Source organism: Diospyros lotus, chromosome 5 (genome assembly GCF_014633365.1).
Source record: "Diospyros lotus cultivar Yz01 chromosome 5, ASM1463336v1, whole genome shotgun sequence".
NCBI classification, from domain to species: Eukaryota; Viridiplantae; Streptophyta; class Magnoliopsida; order Ericales; family Ebenaceae; genus Diospyros; species Diospyros lotus.
In genome coordinates, this window is record NC_068342.1 from 9,405,247 (window position 1) to 9,429,370 (window position 24,124).

General features: G+C 36.6%; 2 protein-coding genes across 4 annotated transcripts; both read left to right on the plus strand.

Annotated features, from left to right (window-relative positions):
• Positions 1-802: 802 nt before the first annotated feature.
• On the plus strand, positions 803-6,829 carry LOC127801968 (glycine-rich protein A3). 2 transcript variants are annotated; one of them, XM_052337547.1, is made up of 3 exons: positions 803-1,038; positions 5,314-5,654; positions 6,397-6,829. In XM_052337547.1, exons 2-3 carry the CDS (start codon positions 5,339-5,341, stop codon positions 6,615-6,617), a joined length of 537 nt encoding a protein of 178 aa, XP_052193507.1. In that variant the 5' UTR covers positions 803-1,038; positions 5,314-5,338; the 3' UTR covers positions 6,618-6,829. The 2 variants fall into 2 exon arrangements, with proteins under 2 accessions (XP_052193507.1, XP_052193508.1); XM_052337548.1 differs by having other exon boundaries at positions 803-1,029.
• A 1,593-nt stretch (positions 6,830-8,422) lies between these two features.
• LOC127802720 (uncharacterized) lies at positions 8,423-13,128 on the plus strand. 2 transcript variants are annotated; one of them, XM_052338705.1, is made up of 4 exons: positions 8,423-8,775; positions 10,316-10,983; positions 11,327-11,958; positions 12,971-13,128. In XM_052338705.1, exons 2-3 carry the CDS (start codon positions 10,373-10,375, stop codon positions 11,955-11,957), a joined length of 1,242 nt encoding a protein of 413 aa, XP_052194665.1. In that variant the 5' UTR covers positions 8,423-8,775; positions 10,316-10,372; the 3' UTR covers position 11,958; positions 12,971-13,128. The 2 variants fall into 2 exon arrangements, with proteins under 2 accessions (XP_052194665.1, XP_052194664.1); XM_052338704.1 differs by lacking the exon at positions 12,971-13,128 and having other exon boundaries at positions 8,424-8,775; positions 11,327-12,209.
• The last annotated feature ends 10,996 nt before the right edge of the window (positions 13,129-24,124 follow it).

Consider the following 24,124-nt stretch of genomic DNA (forward strand, 5'->3'; position numbering starts at 1 on the left):
TGTGATAAATTTGTGATTTCACATGATCTTGGTGCAATTTGGGATGTATTTGAATTAAGAAGCTTTATTGGCCAAGTTCTAAAAGACAAATCAATTCATTAAAATAATTATCGATAATCATTAAATAAAATTTCATTTGAGTTGATAAGAACATAACTGTGCCAATCCTGTACAAAATCTTATTTTATTGATTGACAATTTAACAAAAATGGAAGGCCACCAAATGGGCCAAAAATATGTCACGTAGCCCACGTAATAATATAACAATTAGTCCAGTCAGCGAAATTATATCGTATCCCTGGTAACCTGCGCCGTGTCCAATGGCTTCAGGCAGTGGAAGGTGTTTAGAATAATCTCAAATAACAAACAATTACGGGTCAAAGATTGGGACGCCAAACTTGACCCATAATTTTCACATGGAAGGTGCCATACATTTTCTGTTGGTGTATTGTCCTGCTGTCACGACAAAATTACAATTGTTATTAGCCACCAAATTTTCCACCGTTACAAGTAAGCTAACCCAAATGCCATGCAAGCAATTACATTTAACTATATTCCTAATTAAAGATAAATAATAAATAATGGACAATTTAATAACTAATTTAACTTAACATCAAATAATATAATAACTTCTTAAAAATACAATAATCAATTTAAGATCTAAAACTAAATTACAAGAGCTTCACACTTAGGGGCCCGGGTTGTGTGATCAGAGTGTTCGCACAGATGATATATCCAAAAACATATAAATATTAAATACAATAAAAAAATAAATCTTAAGGGCTAAGATTTGAGGCCACGAAGTAATGCAGTCTGAAATAGAAATATGACATTATTGGAATTCGTGAATTCCAAGGAAGAGATGAACGCGTCGAAGTGACGCCTGCGAATTTCCATACAGATCGCTTCTCCGCCTCATATATATATATATATATCCACGCCTTCGGATCACCGCCAGAATTGTTGGGTTCTGATTCATCAACCCACTTCGAATTTCAGAAAGCCTCTCTCTCCCTCTCGATCGATTCGGTAAGCTTGGTGCGTTCATCTCTCTCTGTTCACTACTAGATTGTTTTAGTCCTTGTTCTTATGGTGGGTTTTTGTTTTGTTTTTTTTTTTCTTTTTTTCTTTGTGGGGTTTGATTGCTTGTTCGTCTTGTTATGTTCTTCGGCATGTTTGTCTGTGCGGATGTATTTGGTTGCTTTTAGCATGTTCATTGATCACGATTCCCAGGGAAAAAGAAAAAGAATGAAACCCCCTCGTGGATGTCTTTTAAGGATGATTTAAAACAGTTCTTGATATTGAGTTACTTTTTGCTACGAGCCTTCGCTTTTATTATGATTAGGACCATCTTGAATGTATAATTTAGATCCAATTTCCATTTTTCCTAAATCTGTTTTAGATAGATCCACAAGAGTTGTGAATTTTCTTGGTTGTCATGCATAGAAAAACATCCTCTTAGTGTTATGAACCGGCGTACTAGTACTAGACCAGGTTCCCTGCTTTGTGATGGTTGGAAAAGAGTCGTTTTTGTACACCTTTGTGTTGCGAAAAGTCTCTGTATCTATTACTTCAACCTGTGACCTTCTGGTCGCAAACGTTAAAAAGGGCATACCAGAGCAAAATAAAAACGGCATACTAGTGCAAAAGCTCTACGCTTTGTGGGATTTGGGGAAGAGTCGTGTTACAACCCTTGGGTAGAAATCACCGTCAAAAGCTAGCTATTAAGAGGAGAGTGCCCAAGAAGTTATAATCCCCACACTAGGAGCCTGAATTTTCAATGTGGGACAAGTTCCATACCCTGCAGCGGACTATAATATACCACCATACTTTGCAGCCCGGTGCCTACGACGACAGGCTGTGCGTTAGCCACTGCTAGTCCCTAGCGAATACTGCAATGTCGGCGTCATCTCCGTTGCTGCTCGCTTGCACTGGGAATCATGGGGTCGGCTCTGATACCACTGTTACATCTCCTAATCCACCAACGAGGGTTTGTCCCATCGAATAAGGGAATTTCCAGCCTTGGCATGGGTAAACCATGCAGATTGTGGTTTACCAACGCCTTCTGTTGTCGTTCCCATCTGGCCTCCCCTGGCTCACCTTGATCTTCTTCGCTAACCAACATCTCAGCGGTCCTCAGATTCCTTCTTCTCCCTGGTATCATAGGATCTGTTCTGCTTTGTCTGGGTAGAATCAAATCTGTCCTCTCTCGAGGGGGAAAATCAGGTGGAATGCTTACCTGATGCTGCCTTGCAAACACCACCATAAATCCTTGTAGCTCTTCTTGGATCTGTGTTACCGGCACATCCAGTTTCTTGTCCATGGCGATGATCGCCACATGGTTCCTATCAGATCCCAACTTCAATTGATCTACCCTTGCTTGCAAGTTTGCCATCGAGGATCCGCATTGTTGCACTTGAGCCTCCAATCCTTTCATCCGTGTGCCTTCAGCCATTGATGTCTCCTTCGCTCACAAGTCTCAAAATTCGGCTCTGATACCAAATTGTTAGATCCGCAAGGATCTGGCAATGTTTTAAGAACTGATCTCTTCTGAGTGGTAGAGATCATAACAAGAACGAGAAGGATCTCGTAAAAGGGAGGAAGAGAGTTAGAAGAATAGGGAGAGAAATGGAGAAGTAGATTGAGAGGGAAATTTAGATTTCATTCAAAATTCTCAATAGCCCAAAGAATATGGCCGACCACAATTTATAACCTTCCTTCACATGCTACATCTCCCGCCCAAAATGACTGCCTAAGAACATAGCTGACTATTAACCCTATACAATGATTTATAGGATTTTCTTCATGTTGGTCCCTTAAGGTATGGCCACTCAAGAGAGGGGGGTGAATTGAGTGTTTAAAATTTTTTTCCCTTTTAATAAATATTATTGATTATTTATTTTCTCTAAGAATATATAAATTATTTTCTTTTAATTAAATTCTTGTTATTTAATTTTAAACAAATTAAGATTTTATAACTATATATATATGAGTTTGAATGGAGAAGATTGGATTCGATTTTGTGATCTCTTTTTCTCCTCTTGCCTTGTGCCTCTTCGGTGGATGCGCAATAAATCTTTAAGAGCTTTGGAATATTTGGAAATTAGCTTGAGGGTTTTTGGGAGCTTTTGAGTGTTTTGGATAGGCAATACGAGCAAAGAATACTCTCCAAAATGAGTTTGGAGCTATTTATAAGCATTCTGGAAATTACTGTAGCAGCATTGTAGTAACGGTCAAATTAACTGTAGCAACGATGAACTTCACTGTAGCAACGGTAATGTGTTCTGTAGCAACGGTCAAAATTTTGATCGTTGGAGGGGCATAGTAGCGTCACTGTAGTGGTACTGTATCAAAAGTGAAAAATTAATTTTTTTGGTCCAAATTTAGCAAAATTATTTTTTATACATTTTAGAAATACTTTGAAAAATAATTTTAATGGAAAATAACATTTTTAAAAATACATATACTTATAAAAAAATATTTAATAAATTAAATTAAAAAATATATTTTTAATAGAAAATAATATTTTTGGTAACACATATACTATAAAAAATATTTTATAAATTAATCTAAAAATTATATAAAAAATATTTTTAATAGAAAATAATATTTTTGGTAATACACATGTTATGAAAAATATTTTATAAATTAATTAAACATAATTTGATACTATAATTAATATATTTAATAAAAATACTCTTTTTGTTAATAACTAAAAATACTATATTTTGTATATTAAAAATTCTCTTTTTGTTAATCATCAAAACTTTATTAATTTGAGCAACTTGGCTCAACACTTACCACTATTTTTATTTATTACAGTATGCCCCAGGTACATGACAAGTTGTTTCTCTACACCGTTGTGTTGCAAAAAGACTGTTTTTATAACAAATGAAACCATCTTACCCTTGCTACCAAGGATTTACCTTATTGCTTTGGGTGTTCTGTAACCAAAAATATTCTGGGTTTAAATGTGTTTTGCACCCTCGTACTTTCACTTCAATCCTACTTTACACTTATGCCGTCATTTATTCAAACTTACAAAACTACTGCAGTTATATTTTTACACCACCATGGCCTCGATGTGAATTTCTGTTATATTCTTATGTCACATGCAGCTCCCATAATTGGAAAAAAGATGATTCTTAAAGGATTAACTGCACTTTGCCCTCTTCATTTTCACTGGAATCTCAATTTCAGGCTCATAAATCAAGTTTATTAATTAGATTGATTCTTGACTGCATAGTGGTGTGGGCAAAGAAACACGTGTTTGCAATTTTTTCTTTCCCACTCACTGCTTTTTTCTCTCTTCTGGTGGCTTTTTCTTGAGAGCTTTCCAAATGAAGAAGAAAGAGACGAGGTTTTCTTCTTCATTAGAGCCGCTTGTACCACAAGCGGCTATAACTTATAGCACTTGGCTCTAAATCTCCCTTAATTGTACCACCACTTGGATGATTTTTGTCTAAGGGTTCAACAAGCATTGCCTGTGGCACAGGTGGTTCTGTGTTGACAAAGCAGCGATGTTGACTCCTGCTCCAGTGTGGCATCCCCAGGTGGCCAAGAAGGCAGTATTCTAGTAATTATTTTGAAAATGGGTTATTTTGCCCTTTTTTTTTAAATGTGGAAAATTAGTGAAAAATTCTGGTTTTTCTCTGTTATACGGGTAACTCACATACTGGAAGGAAAATGCCTCTATTGAACTAAGAAGACATATAACAGTTTCCTTGCATGAGTTGATTTGCTAAATCTCTGTTCACTATACTTAAAGATAATTGTTGGCCCAAACTTGAGCCTTTTCCAGATTATTAATGACTATTCTATTTTTGGGTCTTTGGTTTATTTATATCTTTCTAATGAAATTATAAGAGGAATACTGCTTAATTACTGAAAATTTTGTTTAACATGTAAAATTTGATGCGATTCTATTGTTGGTCAGAAAGAGAAACAGATGCGTTCTGCACATAACTGTAGAATTTGGACCACTTCATTTGGCTATTCATGCTTTCATGATGTTTCTATTTAACAATATAAACTCCCTTCGAAATAAGAAATCGCAACACTCCACAAGGGTGAGGAAGGGGATGAAAAGTGTATAATGTCAATTCTGAGCTTAAATGTAAATTTTTTCTGTCTGAAAGATGGATTCACAGGGAACAAAATGATCAAATCATTTGATGTTGATTAGAAGTATTAGATTGTACATTATGAGACCATAATTTACTTTGCGATGCATCTCTTTTCTTGTCTATTTTAGAGTCCCTGAAAAGGAAAATCCCTATGTTCTAGTCCCAATGAATTCATTTATATTTTCAGTTTATCAATTTCAAGTTGAAGAGAAATGGGTGGTGGAAATGATAATCGCGATGAATCTAGTGACAAAGGACTCTTTTCTCATCTTGCGGGATATGCTGCTGGACACTATGGTCATCATCATGGGGCATACCCTCCACAAGCGTATCCTCCTCATGGATATCCCCCCCAAGGCCACCCTCCAGGAGGATATCCGCCAGCCGGATATGGTGGATACCCTCCAGCCGGATATCCTCCTCCTGGTGGATACCCTCCATCTGGGTATCCTCCCCCACCATCAGCTTATCCTCCAGGTGGATATCCCCCAGCAGGTTATCCTGGTCCATCAGCTCCACACCATTCAGGTATTTTTATGCACGATTTTGATATCCTGAGCTGTATTTAAGATAACATTCTCCAATAAAGGGACCTCACCATAGAGTTTTTTTTGTTGTCTGTTAATATTTGAGTTGCTCTTCAGTGTTAGAATATGTTTTTCACCATAGAGTTCATTCTTCACTTGTGAATGTCTTTCTGGGCCTTTCTTGTCATTCTTGCTTTCTTGTGTTGTGATGCATGGAGATAGTGGCAGGGGAAAAAAATATTGAATACTATTAGTTGACAGAAGAAACAAGGACCGCCTATATTTATGATTGGTTTATATTTCTATCCAGTTCTTGAGCCCAGAAAATAAAAAAAAAAAGAAAAAAGAAAAATTGGCAGAGATCTATCAAGTGCATCATCTCCTAAGATGTGCTCAAATAGCCACAAGTTATTGCTTTTTGATGATTTTTGGAGTCAAAAGAGTTGCAGAAATTATCTTGATTCTTGCAATGAAGATGTCCAAAAATAGAAAAAATTGATGGTTCGTCGCTTAATTCCCTGACAGGTCCATTTTCATGTGAATTGTTTTTACGACTTCCCTTTCACGTCCAATAGTTTAGTTTGCTGTAAAGTATTCCTGTTACTAACTCTCTGCTAGTTGGTGGTGGTGGCTTTTGACTCTAATCATACAGATGTGTAATTCTTTTCACGTACGTAGTAGTGACGTCCTGGTACTCCTCTTTTGTTCAAGACATTTAATCCCTTTGCTAACGATGCATACAGGGCATGGCGGTGGTATGGGAATGGGATCACTTTTAGCTGGGGGTGCTGCTGCAGCCGCGGCTGCTTATGGCGCGCATCATCTTGCACACGGGAGTTTTGGCCATCACCACGGCAAATTCAAGCATGGGAAATTTAAGCACGGGAAGTTTGGTAAGCGCTGGAAGCACGGAATGTTTGGAAAGCACAAGGGAAAATTCATGGGCTTCAAGAGATGGAAGTGATGGTCATATTAATGCGTCTCGATGTCAATGGGTCTGGGTTGGACATCACTTTAGTCTTCTTCCTTTTTAACCTTCTTAGGGATTGTGTTTTTCAGTCAGAAACTGCGGAACTGTGCTGCTGGCATGCTCATGTAATTAGAAATCTTTATGTGATAACTGGTGCTTGTTTTTATCTGTTTGGATGAATTAGATATTGATGAAGTTGTTGCTAAGTTGTTTCATAGGGCTTTAAGTGGGGTGTATATGGTTGGTTCATGGCCATTCATGCTGCAAACACTTGTTGCAATGAACGGGAAGAGTGATAGATAAAGTTAAGAATCAGGCTAGGAAGATGGAAGAAATGCATGCAAGTGCTTAAAAAATGCCTCTTGTTACCAGTCTTATGTTTCTTAAGAAGTGGATGTGCCTTGCTTGTCAAGTGAGGATTATATACGATGAACTTGTGAAACTTTTTACAATACAAGCCAATTACAATTCTCATTTTGAATGCGCATGATGCACAATAGTTTACATTAAAACGAAACAAAGGGAGCATCCATTTATCATCAATGTATGTATTTATATCCAATGGATCCTAATCACACCGAGCAAACAAGCTGTACTCCACCAATGACACAGCAAAAATGTGGTTGTTCTTGGCAAAGCATTTTATGGATCACACAGGATAGGATAGACCAATAAGCTAGCTCAACTTCAATGCGTTCTAGGAGGAGTTGACACATGTTTATCTTTTCAAATGGGTGGTGCTATCTTTCTTTTATTTCTTATTATTATTCTTTTTTTTCCTGATTCTCGTCAACTTATCCTCTGTAGCTTCATTATTTTGCATCTGTTAGTTGTTTCTTCTCTACAAATTGCTTTGTTTTATATTGTGGCTCGTGGATTATTATTATTATTGGTCACTCACCAACTCCACCATACACACTTATCACTGCATAAATAATATTATTATAGAAATAAAAGATTAATTGAAAATAAACCTTTTACTTCCTCCAATTTGATCCCTGATATCAACACCGAGTGCTTTTTCAATAAATTAGATGGGATTGATTGTTACGTAAATATAAATTCATTTTTAACCAACTCTTAGTCTTAGATGACTAATTAACATAAAAAAAAAAAAAGAATCTGAGTGCTGTGCTGTAGCAACAATATGCATGTGGATACGTGCGTGTGTGTTTATATATAAATAATAATAATAATAATAATATTTTATATATAATATATTGGAGATAATGAATGGGTCCATATCAAAATAAGCTGTACTTGATTTTGACTGTGAAGACAATTAAGTGACCAATAGTCGGTTGCCTTAGAACATGGGCACTCAAATAATCAGAGGACCACCGTACCACTTGAACATACCACTTGGGTTGGGCCCCCCCGCCGTTCATCAAAAAATTGTCAATATTACGACTTTAATGTTTAACTGTAAATTATGCTGCCATTCAAATCATAATAATATTATCAATCTCCTAACACACAACAACAATTCACACCAAATAATAACATCATCTTGTGATTAGTATGAGCAATTATTTATGATTGAAATATCATCATGAATATTGTATTGGTAATTTTAATATTATAACACTATTAATTAATATATATATATATATCTTTTCATCAACTGTTCCATTCTCAATTAATAAAATTGAAGGCTATTTCATGATTCGTCCATCATCACCTCATTTTCATCGCATTTGGGTCCCCCTTTCTTCGTCGCTGTACAACTCCCCCCCCCCCCTCCACTAAATTGATGCACACATATATATATATATATATATATAATATAAGCCGCTGTTTAGTTTATTATTAATCCTTTGCTTTACCCCTCTAGATTTTGTTCTTCCCAAACAATTCACACCGTTTTCTTCCCAGATACAGAGTTCACGTATATGTAGATGAACTTGTAGTTTTTACGCATATCGCAGAAAGCGTTTCTCGTGATCCACGCGACTTTCTACGTGATGTAGGAAGTGGGTTTTCAGTTTAATCGCAAACCCACCTTCGATCATTGACATTATAATTAGATCTGGAGAGAGAAACGCAGATTTTCGGGGTAATGTTGTTCTCAGGGAATCCGTTTCCACTCTTTGGAGTGGAAAGTGGTGGTGATTTTCAGAGGCTTTGAAGAAAGGGAAAGGCTCGTAGAAAGGTGGGTTTTTACTCTAATGGCTAGTTATGTGATTTTCACGTTGTCTGGAGTGTGTTAGTGGCTTTGACTTTGCTTTATCTGTTCAATTTTGGCCTTTTTGGTGCAAGAAATAGTATAGTTAGTTTGTGGGTTGTGTTCAGATTTGTGGTTGCTACGTTTTATTCTTGACAATTTTGCTTGGTTTTCTTTTAAATTTTAAATTGCAGTCCTGAGGCTAAATTGAAATGCAAGAAAGCTTAAGTTTTGATGATTTCTCTTCAGTTTGTAGCATAATTGCAAGACTAAGATATTTTTTCATACTGCAACAATACAATGGAAGACACCAAGATATAGGATTTTCTTTTTCCCTTTGCTGGGTTTAATAATCTTAGGCGCCAAACATCCAATTATGACACTCATAAAAAATACTTTAACAAAACTGGAGATAATCTATTATTAAACGTCGGTATAATTGAACTTACCGTTCTTTGTTGATGCAAATACTCTGTCATTTTTTGTCAATCATTTGCATATAATTTTTTGTATAGAACGAGATGAGGGAGAGGATGTGCTTAACTACTCTCCAAGGGGCTTTCATTATTACTCAGTTCTCTAGCTTTTCTTTTCTTCGCTGGCAATTCCTCAAGAATCAAGGAGAGTTGGAGATGGAAATAATATTTCCTTCATATCATGTTTGAGGGCAAACTGGCAAAGAAGAGAAGATAGAGAGCAAATCTATAGTCAAGATGCCTGTAAACTTATACACAGGATGAAGTTGTATTGGACAACCTTTTCCACGAGATTAAATTCTCTCATTTCATTATGCAATATTTGATTTAGTCTATTGACCATTAGCTCCGTCTTGTTATGTATAGCTTTTGCACGGGATCTTAGCTGGGATGAAGACTTTTGCTCTATCAATGACTGTTGATATTTATCCAAACAACCGATTCTGACCTATATGAAGTAACTACTATAACACAAAAAATAGAAAAAACTATAACTTTGCAAGATAGGTTACTAAAATTGTTGGAAAAGCTCTGGAATTCCTTCCCATATCCAAGGAATATTATTATTGTTTCCCTATGCATTTTCTGATTGGAAGCCGAGAGACTCATAGTTTATAATAGAAAATAAAATAATGCCCCTTTAATGTCAGTGTGAAGCTGTGTTCTCAAGGTGATCCCTGTCAGAGTTTGTAATGTTAGAGCTAAGAAGCCCTGCATGTAAGCTTGTTAAATTACTTAATTATTTGGACAGAACAATTTCATGAGGTTTCTTCCTGAACAAAACAGACTTCTATATATACCTTGTGCATTGTCTGTCGAGGATATGTACCTCCTATATGCATGTAAATTAAATATTGGAATTCATATGTCATGGTACAGGTGTGGGCTGTCTCCCAATAAACAAATCACTATAAGAGAATTTTGGACAAGAATATAACAAAAAACTTGATCTACTTTTGCATGCTCATGCGAATCCTCTTACGATGCTGTCTTGCTATTAAACCCTTCAATTTGAACTGCCCATTGATGATTCTTTGCTACGGATGTGACAGGCTCATTTGTCTGTTTAAAGTAGCAACTTTGTGATCCATGGCGAGTTTGTGACCCAGATGGATCCTCAGGCGTTTATTAGGTTGTCAATTGGTTCACTAGGATTGAGAGTCCCTGGACCAGCTTTGACTGCTGCTAAATCTGGAATCCATGCATTAACTCAATGCTCATGCAAAATTCGTCTTCGAGGTTTTCCTGTGCAGACAACATCAGTCCCCTTTGTGTCTTCTCCTGAAGCTATGCCAGATCCCCAGAGCATTGCCTCCAGCTTTTATTTTGAAAAATCTGACTTGAAAGCACTGTTGGCACCGGGGTGTTTCTATGCTTCCCATGCTTGCCTGAAGATAGTCGTTTATGCAGGACGAAAGGGACCATCCCATTGTGGGGTTGGTGTCAAAAGGGAGCGGATAGGAACTTTTAAGTTAGAAGTCGGCCCCGAATGGGGTGAAGGGAAGTCGGTGATTCTTTTCAATGGGTGGATAGGCATTGGTAAAGGCAAGCAGGAGAGTGGTAAAAAGCCTGGAGCAGAGCTCCATTTGCGAGTTAAATTGGACCCTGATCCGAGATACATTTTCCAATTTGAGGATCAGACTAAATTGAGTCCTCAGATAGTTCAGCTTCAAGGCAACATCAAGCAGCCTATCTTCAGTTGCAAATTTAGTCGGGACAGGTGATGCGAATTTCACACAATATCTTTATCTTTTTATTCTTGCTCTAATTTTATTATGTTTTTTAGGTGATCCAACCTACTGGTATTGATTATTACATGATGCTCAAATTGGATGGAGAAGCAGAACGTTCTCTCACTTTCATATGACAGACCCTGTTTCTGCCCTGTGAAATAAATAATCCACAAAAAAGCTCCTCCTATTAATTATGGAATTTTGAACCTGTTGTGCTGCTAATTTTTGTCATTAGCTAGTAGATAGTAGTCCATGTACGAGAAATTTACAGGATATCCCAGGTAGACCCTTTGATTGCCTACTGTTACTGATCATTTTCTGCTCTGATAGATCTGAACAAGAAACGGAAAGGAGAGAGAGGAAGGGATGGAAGGTGAAGATACATGACCTCTCTGGCTCAGCCGTTGCTGCAGCCTTCATAACCACTCCCTTTGTTCCATCAACAGGTTGTGATTGGGTTGCCAGGTCCAACCCAGGAGCTTGGTTGATCGTTCGCCCAGATGCCTGCAGGCCCGAAAGCTGGCAGCCATGGGGGAAGCTCGAGGCGTGGCGCGAGCGTGCCATCAGAGACTCAATTTGCTGCCGTTTCCATCTCCTCTCCGGAGAGGAGGCCGGGGAGCTTCTCATGTCTGAGATTTTCCTCAACGCCGAGAAGGGTGGTGAGTTTTTCATCGACACAGACAGACAGGAGATTCGCACAGCTGTGACGCCGGTAACCAGCCCACAGAGCAGCGGTGACTTTGCTGCCTTAAGCCCAGTCACAGGCGGGTTCGTCATGAGCTGCAGAGTGCAAGGGGAAGGGAAGAGCAGCAAGCCGTTGGTACAACTGGCCATTCGACACGTGACTTGCGTGGAGGATGCCGCCATCTTTATGGCTCTGGCGGCTGCCGTCGATCTCAGCATCGAGGCGTGCCGGCCTTTCCGCAGGCGGATCCGGCGGGGGAGCCGCCATTCCTGCTGAGGTAGGTACTTGTAAAAATAATATATATAATGATCTATCTCCTGGCCATGGTGATGAACTTCCATTGAACTGAGGAAGCCCCCCCCACTTCCCCCAAGATTTTTCTTCTGATTGATTGTTGTAAAATGCACCATTTGGCCTGTACGTGATCTATTTAGCTTACAGCTCTCCTTAAGATTTGTTTTCAACTCCTTAAAACTGAGCTACTAATTAAGCAGCGTGACTTAAAAGAAAAGACACATTGAAGCTCGAGTTAGAAACTCAAAAATGTTACTTGTTAAGGTAGGCTTGCTTCTTCGTCTTCTATCTTCTGTGTTGCTTTGAACTGAGATTCAAATAGCCTGGGCCCTGGGTGGGGTACAGTACAAATATGAGTTCGTTTATATTTTTGGCAAAGTCAAATCTGTATCATTATTTCATTTTAACAAGGAGAATACTAAAAAGCATAAGGCTCAATTTTAAGACGTTACTACTCTTCCAATCAAAAAACCAACCCAACCTACATATACTCAATACATAGTTTGAGACTTTTTTCTACCTACATAAAATGGTTTCTATAAATTTGGACACAAAATTGATTCTAGGTAGGTTTAGACCATGTCCATGGGTGTCTGCACTCCACTCCACTCAAATCAATTATCATATTATAGAGGCTAAATACACATCTATGCTCCTGGACTTGAGGTGTGTTTAACCAATTGTGTTCCTGAATTTGAAGGGAGATCTATTGTGCCCATCAACTTTCAAATTTGAACCTATTATACACTTCAAATCTCAAAATTGTGCTTGTGACACACGCTTCTATAAACTAAGGGGATGTTGTCACGTGAGATGCTGATTGTGTAATGAAAATCAATAGGATATTATCATGTGTCAGTGCAAACCAAATCCATTTCTCTCTCTCTACACTGTCGCCATCGTTGTAGCTGCCGCTATCATCAACACCTTGCTATTCTCTCTTGTGTCTTTCTTCTTCTTCTTCTACACATTTACAACAATTGTGTGGGTGGCAGGTCTAGTTGTCGGAGGCGTGGAAGGCAAGTGGTCAGTCAATCGCTTGCCTTCCTCGTGTTGCCATCACCACCATGGAGGTCTGTTGCCATGGGTCTCTCTGACCTGCACTATTTACACGTCGCCCGTGGCCAATGGGATGGTCCAATCGATCATGGTTGTATGGATTTTTGTAGCCGTCGATCAATTGGTCTTCCCTGCTATGGCCGATTAAGTTGCATCTTCACTATCATGGTCAATCGATTTGCTTCTTCTTGGCCATGGCTATTAGGCTTCTTCTTCCTTCTTCCTTTCAATTGGCAACCCTAATGGTTGTCATTAAGAAAGATGATCGTTGTCACTAGTACAAGGAAGGTGAGAGGTTGCCGGCGCTGGGAATGAGGAAGAAGAAGATGATGGTGTTATCTTCACATATTTTAATTGTGCATGCAACTTTCGCGTAATATTGACTGGACAATGATGTGCATGATGGCTTCACAATTCATAATTGAGGTATGTAATATGTTCTAAAATACAACTTGAGGGGCTAAGTCCCCTTCAAAGTTTGGGAACACAAATAATTAAAAGCCCCAAATTTAAGGGCACAAGTGTGTCTTATGCCTATCATAGAAGCTTATTAATTGTTCACAAAATGAGTTGTTCAGTAGGGCTTTGTTGATACACATTTGGGACTTTAAATGAGTTGTTTAATTTTGTTGGATGCATATTTTTCAATGATACGTAAAGTTATTAAAAAGATATTTCTGGTGTGATTTGGACGTAAAGTTATTAAAAAAGATATATTTCTAGTGTGTGATTTGCACACAAGTCTTGCGACAATCACCCAATTCCATCACACTCCATTTTATTTAATTAAATCCAATACATCTCGCTATGGCCTTTTATTTTCTAATCCAGTAGTTGATTTGGGTTTCAAATTATAAATTCATATACAATCTAATTGAACTCAAACTCAAATTAACTTGACTGATGATGAAGATGGACACTCTTAATCGATAAGATAATAAATTCAAAATGATGGATTAAGAAAATTAATTTAAGATATGTTAGGATCTCACATTTCTTTCAATCTCTAGTTGTTACAGGACTTGAGGCGCTCTTAGGATCTCACAATTGGCTTGTAGAAGCTCTCCAACATCATCTCAGAGACGTCCAAGCGTTTCAAGGAGATTGTTGCTGAGGGCTCAAAGCACGCTGACCAGATCAAGTCCCAAATTGCCTCCACCTCCGCACTGTTGTCTCTCGTCGACGCTTAATTGGAGACGCCTTCCACGGTGGCAGATCTCAGTTTGGGATCTTGGATGAGCTTGAGAGATTTTGTCAAGGGCATTACAATCGATACTTTTTGGGACTTTCCATTGGAAGGTAACTTCTTGAGCTGTGTTTCTCTTATTTTATTTATTTTTTTTGTTCTATTTGATTTATGCAAACATGTAGCAAGAGAAATGCAACTCTGATATTGACTCCAAAATAATTAGTAATTTTGTAGCCCAATAGACTGAATATTATTATATGTCAATGGTTAGTCAGTGTTAATTTTTTTAACCATTTTCGTTCCTGGAACTTTATTACACGATTTTACTTTTAGCATGAAATCGCATCCAACTGCACCGTATTTTGGAGTAATAAAAAAAATCACACATGGTTTAGCATATTAAAAATGGCTTAAACTGGCCAAATCACACCATGAACACCCCTAAAGGGATATGGAGTAATCTTAATTAATTTGATATTAAGATTATTGTAGATAACGTTTATCTTGATTTTTTCTAATCTTGTTAGAATTAGAATTCTTATAAATAACGTTTGCCCTGATTTTTCTTAATCTGACGAGGATTAGAATTCTTATAGATGATGTTTATCTCAATATTTGAAAATTCTTTTAAAATTAGAATATAATTGCTTATTATTTTCTTAAAATATTTAGAAGAATTTTTGAATGTCGGAATTATTTAATTTGTGTATTTGTATGGGACGTCTCGCATATGAAAAATTTAGGCTGCGTTCTCTTTACTATTTTCAAGTTATTTCTAGTTTTTGATTTTTTTAAATAATAAAAACGCGTTCTCTTTGTTGTTTTTAAAAATGTATTTTTGAAAACAAAAAAAAAATTATAAAAAAAACTCAAAACAACAAAAAGTTATTTTAAATGTTTTTATTCAAAACAAACTCTAAACTCAAAATATATTTATTTATTTATTCATATTTTATTATTATAATAAAAAATATTACAAAATCCATTAACTTTAAAATGTATATATTTTTTTAATAATATATTAACATTAAATATTTTTAATTTACTGAATAATTAAATTTATTGAATAAAATATTATTAAAAAATTATTTTCAAAATTTCAAGAGAATGTATTTTCTAATTTTCTGTTTTGATAAATAATTTTTCAAAATGACAAAAAGAACGTATTTTTAATTTTTTAAAAACAGACTACTAAAACAAAAAACTGAAAATGAATTCAAAACTTAAAATTAAAAAATAAAGAGAACACATCCTTATATTTTTAGTTTAAGAAGTTATTTTGGATTTTTGCTTATAATATAATAATTATAAATTAAATTTATAAAGTTTAGATGCGGGTTAGATCATATGTACTTGATGTGTTGGACTTGAACTATTTGTGTAAACAAAAACAAAGAGCGTTGCCTCAAGACTTGGTTAAGATAATGCGTCTTTAATATTTAAGTCAATAAGAGATTTGATGGAGTATTGAAAATTACGGTAATTATAATGATTTTGTATCTTCGGCTTATTTCTCGAGATCTTTTTATATCTTAATTTGAATAGGAATAGTGATAGTGATGATGGTTCCTTTTATTACACGTATTCAGCATTAAATTAAATTGTGATTATCAAGTATATAATTATTATTATGAAATTAGGACACATGAGCTAAAAAGACTTTCCCAAATTCTCTATAGTAGATTTAAATTTATTTTCCTTCCAAATGTGAAAGATTTTCCGGGGTCAAAGACTTATCTTGCAACGGAGTCGAAGACTTCTCTTGCTACGGATCTCTTTCCTGCTTCGTCTTGATTTTTGAATGATAGAGTAATGTTATTTGTATATTTTTATTAACACTTATGTTGATACTTCATTAATCAATTATTAATAAAAAAATATTATTATTACATCACGGTGGACATCTTGTGTTACGTCACAATGAGGCGAGGGGTATATTGATAATATTAATATAAATACCAACAAAAATAACAACATGATATATAATATTATTCTTATTAATTGACGCCTAATTGTGGATTTAATGTTACCCTTTTTTTTCAATCAATTTTTACGCCAAACCATAGGGTAGGGAAGCCCTAAACGACGTCGCCTGCCTTGTCACGGACCAAAAAATGCTCTATTTTATTATTATTATTATTAAATATTATTGTTACAGTTTTGGTTCAAATATAGACAATGTATTGAGTGGAGTGTTGCCATATATATGTATGTATGATGATATATTCTTTAATATTATGTAATCTTTCCATTTTTTGATTTCTGTATCTATTACTTATATAATAATACAACGTATTTTTGTCAATTAAAAGATATGACAAGTTTGGGAATTTAATTAATTGTGATTCGATCTCTTTCTGAACTTGTTATTCTGTCAAATGCCAATGTAATATATTACACATTATCATATAATATCTCATTTACTACTTTTAACCCATTCAGTTAGAGAAATCACAACTTACTTAGCTTCCTTCCGTTCATGAACACCACAATTAATGAATGAATGAATAACATTGTCCGAAAGAAAAAATGGGTAATTCAATTGAGCTCATTTACAATTTTAACCTTACACAAACAGTCATTGCGATTGTTTGTTGGAAAGTTGGAACAAGCGTAAAATGGTAAAAAACCCCCCTCTATTGATCGACTTTTTCGGACGCTATATGAGTGAATGAATGAATGTCCCTCCCAACCAACAATGCCAAATATTGTATGATTCATTCATGCATTGGTTGGTCTAATTGTTGGCAAGTAAATTTTATCATAAATGCGAAATGCCTGCCCACTTCTCAACGCACAATTATCACAAACCATGTATAAATAGACAAGCCACCCTCCCCGACTGAATAGAATATAGGCCAAAGATGAGAGGACTGCTAGAAGGAGAGCCTTTCGTGTGCGTGCCGTGCAATTGCGTTGGTAACGCATGCCGCAACGAGCCATACCTGAAAGGTAAAATTACTAGCTACTGGTCGAATGCAAGATGAGAGTGGTCGGAATTATCTATGATCTCATGATAATTTTAATCACTTGGCCCCTAATTCGGACTTAAAACTGCCACTGTTACTGTTTCTTTTGTCATCTGTTCAGTAGTTTTTTTGGGGGGTTGTATTTTGGAACTAATTTTAGCCGTGTGGTGGTGTTTATATATGTATGAATGGGTGAAGGGTGCGGCGACTGCAAGCTGGAGTGGCCGGAGGTGGTGGGTTGGAAGGAAGACCTTGCAAAGACTAAGATACTGAGGGACAATCCTCTGGTGATGGTGATTCCGATTTACAAGGGCCAGTTTGGGCTTCCACCTTACTGTTCCGACCGTGTTTATCTCTTTGTTGACAAACCTGGGGGCGTAGTCCTTCGTGTCCCAATGGTTGGCTAAAATAAGAATTGATCTCATCTGTGATCTTAATAAGTTGCCAAATAAGAATTGATGCCGTATCATATCATGTGCGTGGTTACTTTTCCAACCAAATTATAATCAATACTAAATAAAACTTACCTTATTATCATTATAGACTATACATTATGTCTTTAAATGGACTCACACTTTTAAATTGTTTGTTTGAGAAACGAGAATGGTGATGTATCAATAAAAGAAGTATCATGTTATTTGTATTTTTTGGATTACACAATACATTATAAATGATAAAAATACTCATCGTGCTTCACCATCTCTTCTCATCGTCTTGGATGAGGGATATTTTAATAATATGCCTCATTGTCTTAAGCTGCCTTATCGTCTCATCACACCTTACCTCCTTAAGTAATGAGTATTTTAGATATTTTGACTATATTATGTAATATAAAGTATAAGTCATGATATACCAATAATATTTTTCATAAAAGAATGGGGATGAATCGATTTCATGTGCCCCCAGAAGGCAAAAGAGTCATTTTGCATAATCACCCAAGATTAATCTTGTGAAATCCTAATAATAATAATAATAATAATTAAGTTGAAGATAGTGCTTGAGGTTACCATTTTATCCTACTCAACGTATTGCAAGTGTGCAAGCACATGGGTACATAAATTTTGGTAAGTTTTTATAAATTTCAGTTGCAATTTTAAATTTGGGTTTTAATTTCAAGGATTTAATCTAATACTAATAGAATTGAATCAAAATTTCAATTTAACTTTGTTAATAAATTCGACATACTTAAAGAAGCAAATTTCGGGGGCAAAATACCCACAACCTTTATTTTTTTCATTCTTTATATTAAGAATATTTCAAGAACTAATAAAATAGGTCGAACTCCAACTCTAGATTTATTTTAAAGATACAAATTTGTGAAACTCAATTAAAAATCTTCTTTGTTAAGTTTAGTTGGGGTTTAATTTTAAAATATTAGACAATGTATATAAAAGAAGAAGAAAATGCCACACCCACCATAAAGAATTGAGAGTAACACCATGGGCATGAACATGACCATGATATTATTTTACAGATTTTTGGCCAACCATGGTCCTTGGGGACACAAAGAAGGAAGAGAAAAACACAGCTGCAGCAGATAAGTTGGAATATATGGAGAACCTTGAAGCCCCTGTACCCTGAAATCACAGTCACCTTTGGATTATCTTTCTCATTTCTGAATCTGAATGCTTTTGGGAGAGCCCTGTACCCAGCCTTCATCCAAAATTATTAAATAAAATATAAGTAAAAAAAACTACTAGTTTAATTAAACAAATTAATCATATGATCATTGATAAAACCCACCAATCATGTATGGGCCGGCCCGGCACCCATTTCCAACCCTCCATCTCTTGGGTTCCTCTTGGACTTGCTTTCTAAGCAAAGGGGAGCCGGGTGGGTGCGATTGCCGACTGCCGACTGCCTTCTCTATTTATCTCAACCCAGTTTGGAAATGTCTTGTGCTGTGTCATGGATAAAAGTTTATTAATTCTTTTTTTTAAAAAAAAGTTTGAAATAATATTTTTAATTAAAAAGGTATAAATTTTTACTTAATTGGGAGAGTTTCACACAGCACGTAAATCTATAAAAAGTCTCAAAGTAACTAGATTTAGGATTGTTCTATTATATTTTATAAATAAGCAGTTATTCATTTCAAAAAATGTACATCTCTGATACTGGTGAAAATTATACTCTATAATTTTTAGCATTCTCAATGTCTGAGTTAAGTATCGAAGTGTTTGCATGGAGATCCCTTTGCACATTCTAATTGTTTTCTTGCTTGCAGTCTTGGACAACATCAAGTCTCGGGACGATATCAGGTCTCAGAACAAAGGTCTCAGGAAAATATTAGGTCTCGAGTTGACAGCAATCTCAAGTAGTTTGACGGCAATGTTTCAACTTTACACATTCATTGTTGTATTTAAGCAACAATAATTGGCGTCTTCTATGAGAAATGTCCAAAAAGCTTAAGAATACTATAATGGTTCTCACACTGTCCAACATACATGATGAGGAGGGTCCTGACGTCGACATTCCTCCTAACCCAAGACAACGAGAGATCTCTTCAACAGAAATTCTAGGAGCCTCTAAAATAGTTCCTCAAACTGTCCCACTTAGTAAGTACGAAGCACTTAAGCAACACCATGAAAAAAATACTAACTCTCTTCGAGAGATGGGCAAGTTCCTCCAAGGTGCCTTGCCACAAACTACATCACTCCCCATACTACAAAACTACATATCTTAGTGGATCGTCCAGGCCCAATCTCGACCCAATCTGATCTCTTTTTTGGACTTTGCTTTGGCCCAGCGCAAGCCTTCCACAACATCATTACAAACCCACTAGATATCCTTGCAGCCGTCTCAGATCTCATCCTCATTAATAACAGATTTCATCCACATTAATGAGGGTTTCGTCGGTACCATGCTACCACTTGGGAACCTTCATCGGCGCCGGATAGCCAATCTCATCACCTGCAAGCGCATATCTCATGCATGCAGGAGGACATCTCCTCTTCCTATATCAACCAGTTCTCTTCAGAGCCAATGTATGTTCTCATCTCTGACCTACTGATACACTACCTCATCTTACTCTCTTACTCACTCGATTGTCGGAGTGCTTGCAGGTGCAAGCCGCCCCCCGGACAGATCCGTAGTTAGAGCCCACTCGCAACCTCCAATTGTCCCCCTTTTGGTAAGGAAGGAACACTTAGCCTCTAGAAAGGAAGTCCCAACCTAGGAGGTCTTATGGAGGTCGACAGAGGTCTGTGGGAGGTGGTACATCCCAAGGCTCCGTGAGAAAGAGAATCAGGCAAGGAGTTTCCAAGAGAATCCCTACTAGGAACTGCTTCGAGAAACTGCCTCCCCTTATGAAGGCTTCTGAGACCGTTTGAACCAATTACGGGGAGCGCCAACCCAAAATGAGAGAGTTCTTATCCCTCATGGAAAAAAATATCACGAAGTAGTTGAAAATACAACTCTAGGAGTAGCTTTTAAGCATCAACCAAATCAATCCAATCTTATTGCTTGGGATGCTGAGGATATGAAAAGGATAGTGAAGCAAGGCCTAAAAAAAGAAAAGAAATTAGTGGCTGCAGAAGAAGATTTAGACAGAATGAAAATTCCTTTTACCCTAGAAATCATGGAAAAATGACTCCCTCACAAATTTAAGATGCCCTAAATCAATCCCTACTTTGGCAAGACAAACCCTTATGACCATCTACAGAATTACTAGTCTATTATGATGCTCCATGCTGGGAAGACGCTATTATGTGTTGAGCTTTCTCATTAACTTTGACTGACCACGCTAGAATTTGGTACAACAACCTTAGCAAGGGATCCACCTTCTTTTTCAAACAATTGCAAAAAAAGTTCTTAAAAGTTTTTGTCACAAATTTTCAATGCAAAAAAGATCCTACGTACCTACAAAGAATTTGAGAAGGAAATAAAGAAACTCTAAGGCAATATGTGGATCATTTAGAAATGTCACTTTGGAAATATGAGACTTACATGTTGGCATAGTACTCACAATGATGCTTCAAGGCACTAAGACTATACTGCTGTAAGAATCCTTGGCCTTGAGACAATCAACGTCATTAGCTGACCTGTTTGTATGCGTCAATGAATATATAGTGCAAGCTGAAGTAATGAAAGGGTGTTTGGACAAACGAGCTACCACAAGTTTTATAGGCATACAAAATCATAAGCAAAGTCTCTACCGGTGAAATGCCGTTCAACCTGGTCTATGGAACATATTCGTTAATCCCTGTTGAAATTGGGGTAGAATCCCTTCGGTGGAGTGGATTCTGGACTTGATTGACGAAAAAAAGGACCAAGTTGTTCTCAAGATGACTACTTATCAAAGAAGAGTAGCCAATTACTAAACTCAAGGGTGAAAGTCAAGCTATTATTCGAAGACGACCTAGTATTGCCGAAAAGGACAATCATGAACGCATTTCGAGATGAAAGAAAGCTACGAGCCAATTGGGAAGGACCGTATAGAATTAAGAAGATGATTGGGCCAAACACGGGCAAACTTTACATGGAGATGACGTTAACAAAATGTCAAACACCCACCACTTGAAGCAATACTTTCCTTTTAATATGGAAAACAAGTTAAAGTCTCATAAATCGAGAATGAAAAACCTATTTGCTATCACTAAAATTTGATTAAGTATACCACGGCAAAATGATTGTCAAGGAAAGAAGACTGTTAAGATGTTTGGGGGTTACTTGTATTGACAGATGAAGGACTTGCCTTGGGCACATGTGGATTAAAAAAAAGACCATTAAGATGCTCTGGGGTCATTTGCGTCGACGAATGAAGGACTTTCCTCGGGCACATGTGGATAAAAAAAAACAGTTAAGATGCCCAAGGGTTACTTGCATCGATGGAAAAATGACTCGCCTCGAGCACATGCGGATAAAAGAAGAACGTAAAGATGCTTAGGGGTCACTTGCGTCGACGAACAAAGGACTCACCTTGAGCACACACAAATAAAAGAAAATCGTTAATATGCTTGAGGATTACTTGTGTTGATGGATGAAGGACTCGCCACGGGCACACACGGACGTTAAGATGCTCGGGGGTCACTTGCAAATACGGATGAAGGACTAGCCTCGGGCGCATATGTATTACAAAGAAGATTGTTAAGATTTTTGGGGATCACTTGCGTTGATGGACAAAGGGCTCGCCCCAAACACACGTAGATAATAAGATGCCTACAAACCCTCACGGCATTTAGACACGATTAAACGCCTTGTCAAAGCCAAAGGACTGAGGAGTGGCAATGTAATCCTATCTAATGTGAATTCTTGTAACAAACCAGTCCACTTAAAGGACTGGGGAGTAGCGATGCAATCTCCTTCGACTTAAAGTCCTATCCATAAACCAGTCCACTTAAAAGACTGGGAAGCAGTGACACAATCTCTCTCAAGTTAAAGTCCTATTCATAAACCAATCCATTTAAAAGATTGGGAAGCGGCGACACAATCTCCCTCAACATAAAGTCTTATTAATAAACCAGTCCACCCAAGGGATTGGGGAGTGATGAAGGAATCTTCCTAAATGCATGAAGATCATCAATAAAATTTCACGACAAAACCAATCCACTTGAAGGACTAGGGAATGATGAATGAGTCTTCTGAACAATGTCCTTTAACAACCTTAGTTTCCCCCCAAAAGAGTTGGGGGCAGTTTACATAAATGTGCAAAAAAAAAAAAAAAAAGCAAGCAAAGCAAAGAAATAGCAATGTCACCAAACAACAAAGTTAATACAAAAAGAAAGTCTTACAAAGAAGAAATTATTACACCAAAAGAAAAAAATGTTTGTATAACCCAACACAAAATCGAAAGGGAATAAGGACGACTCAAGGGACAATTATATCGTTGAAACAATTTGCAATCGGGAGTGGAGAAAGAGCCAAAGATGTGGAAGAAGGAGTTAGGGCACCACTTACATCAATATCTAAACCCGAAAGGGCATCAATCTTCTCAGGAGCTCTTGGCTCGCCTTCACACGACTCCCAAGAACTTGTTAGATTCTCCTAAAGAAGAAAGATTACTCGACAAAACACTTGAAGAAATACTTTATAGAGGATTAAAATGTCAAAGGAAATTAGAAACAACTCCAAAAAAGAGCTATGGAGGCCAAGTCTTACCTCTAGGAAAGCTACGAACAAACTTTCAAAAAATTGGCAACGACAATGATGGATCAGGAAAAAGTAATGGCAAACCATAACACAGTCTACTTTTCGCACAGACAGTGCTAATTGTTGTCGTTCAAACACTAATGAATTTGTAGAATGGAAACATTGTCATCAAGCTAACTGAGATTATCGTCGACCCAATACCTTCTTCGTCTTGAGATCTAATGTTGTCTTGAGGCCTTTGTTCCAAGACCTTCATCTTGAAACCTGATTTTGTCCTAAGACCTTCGTCTCGAGACTTGATGTTGTTGAAGACTGCAAAGAAGAAAACAATCAGAGGGTGCGAGGGGATTCTCGTGCAAATAGTTTGATACTTAAATCAAACATTGATCATGCTAAAAATTGTGGAACATAATTTTCATCGGTATTAGAGACATACTTTTTCTGTAATGAAGGCCTGATTATTTATAGAAGAGAATGTGGCAATCCTAAATCTCCTTGGTTTGAAATTTTTTTATAAATGATGCTTATCTTTATTTTCTAATATCTTATAAGAATTATGATTTTTACTAGATAATATTTATTCATTTTGTACCAACGTTTTATTAAGATTTCTAAAGAATAATGTCTATCATTTTTATAAGACCCTCGAGGGAATTTGTAGATATTGGAGTTATCTAGTTTACGCATTGCATAAAACTCCCCTAATTAAGAGAAAATTTATATATTTTTAGCTCAAAAATATTATTTTGAATTTTTAATGAATTTTTGTCTATGGCATAACACTATAATGTATTCTATAATATTGCGTACTCTTTCTATTTCTTTCTTAACTTTCTTGTAAATTT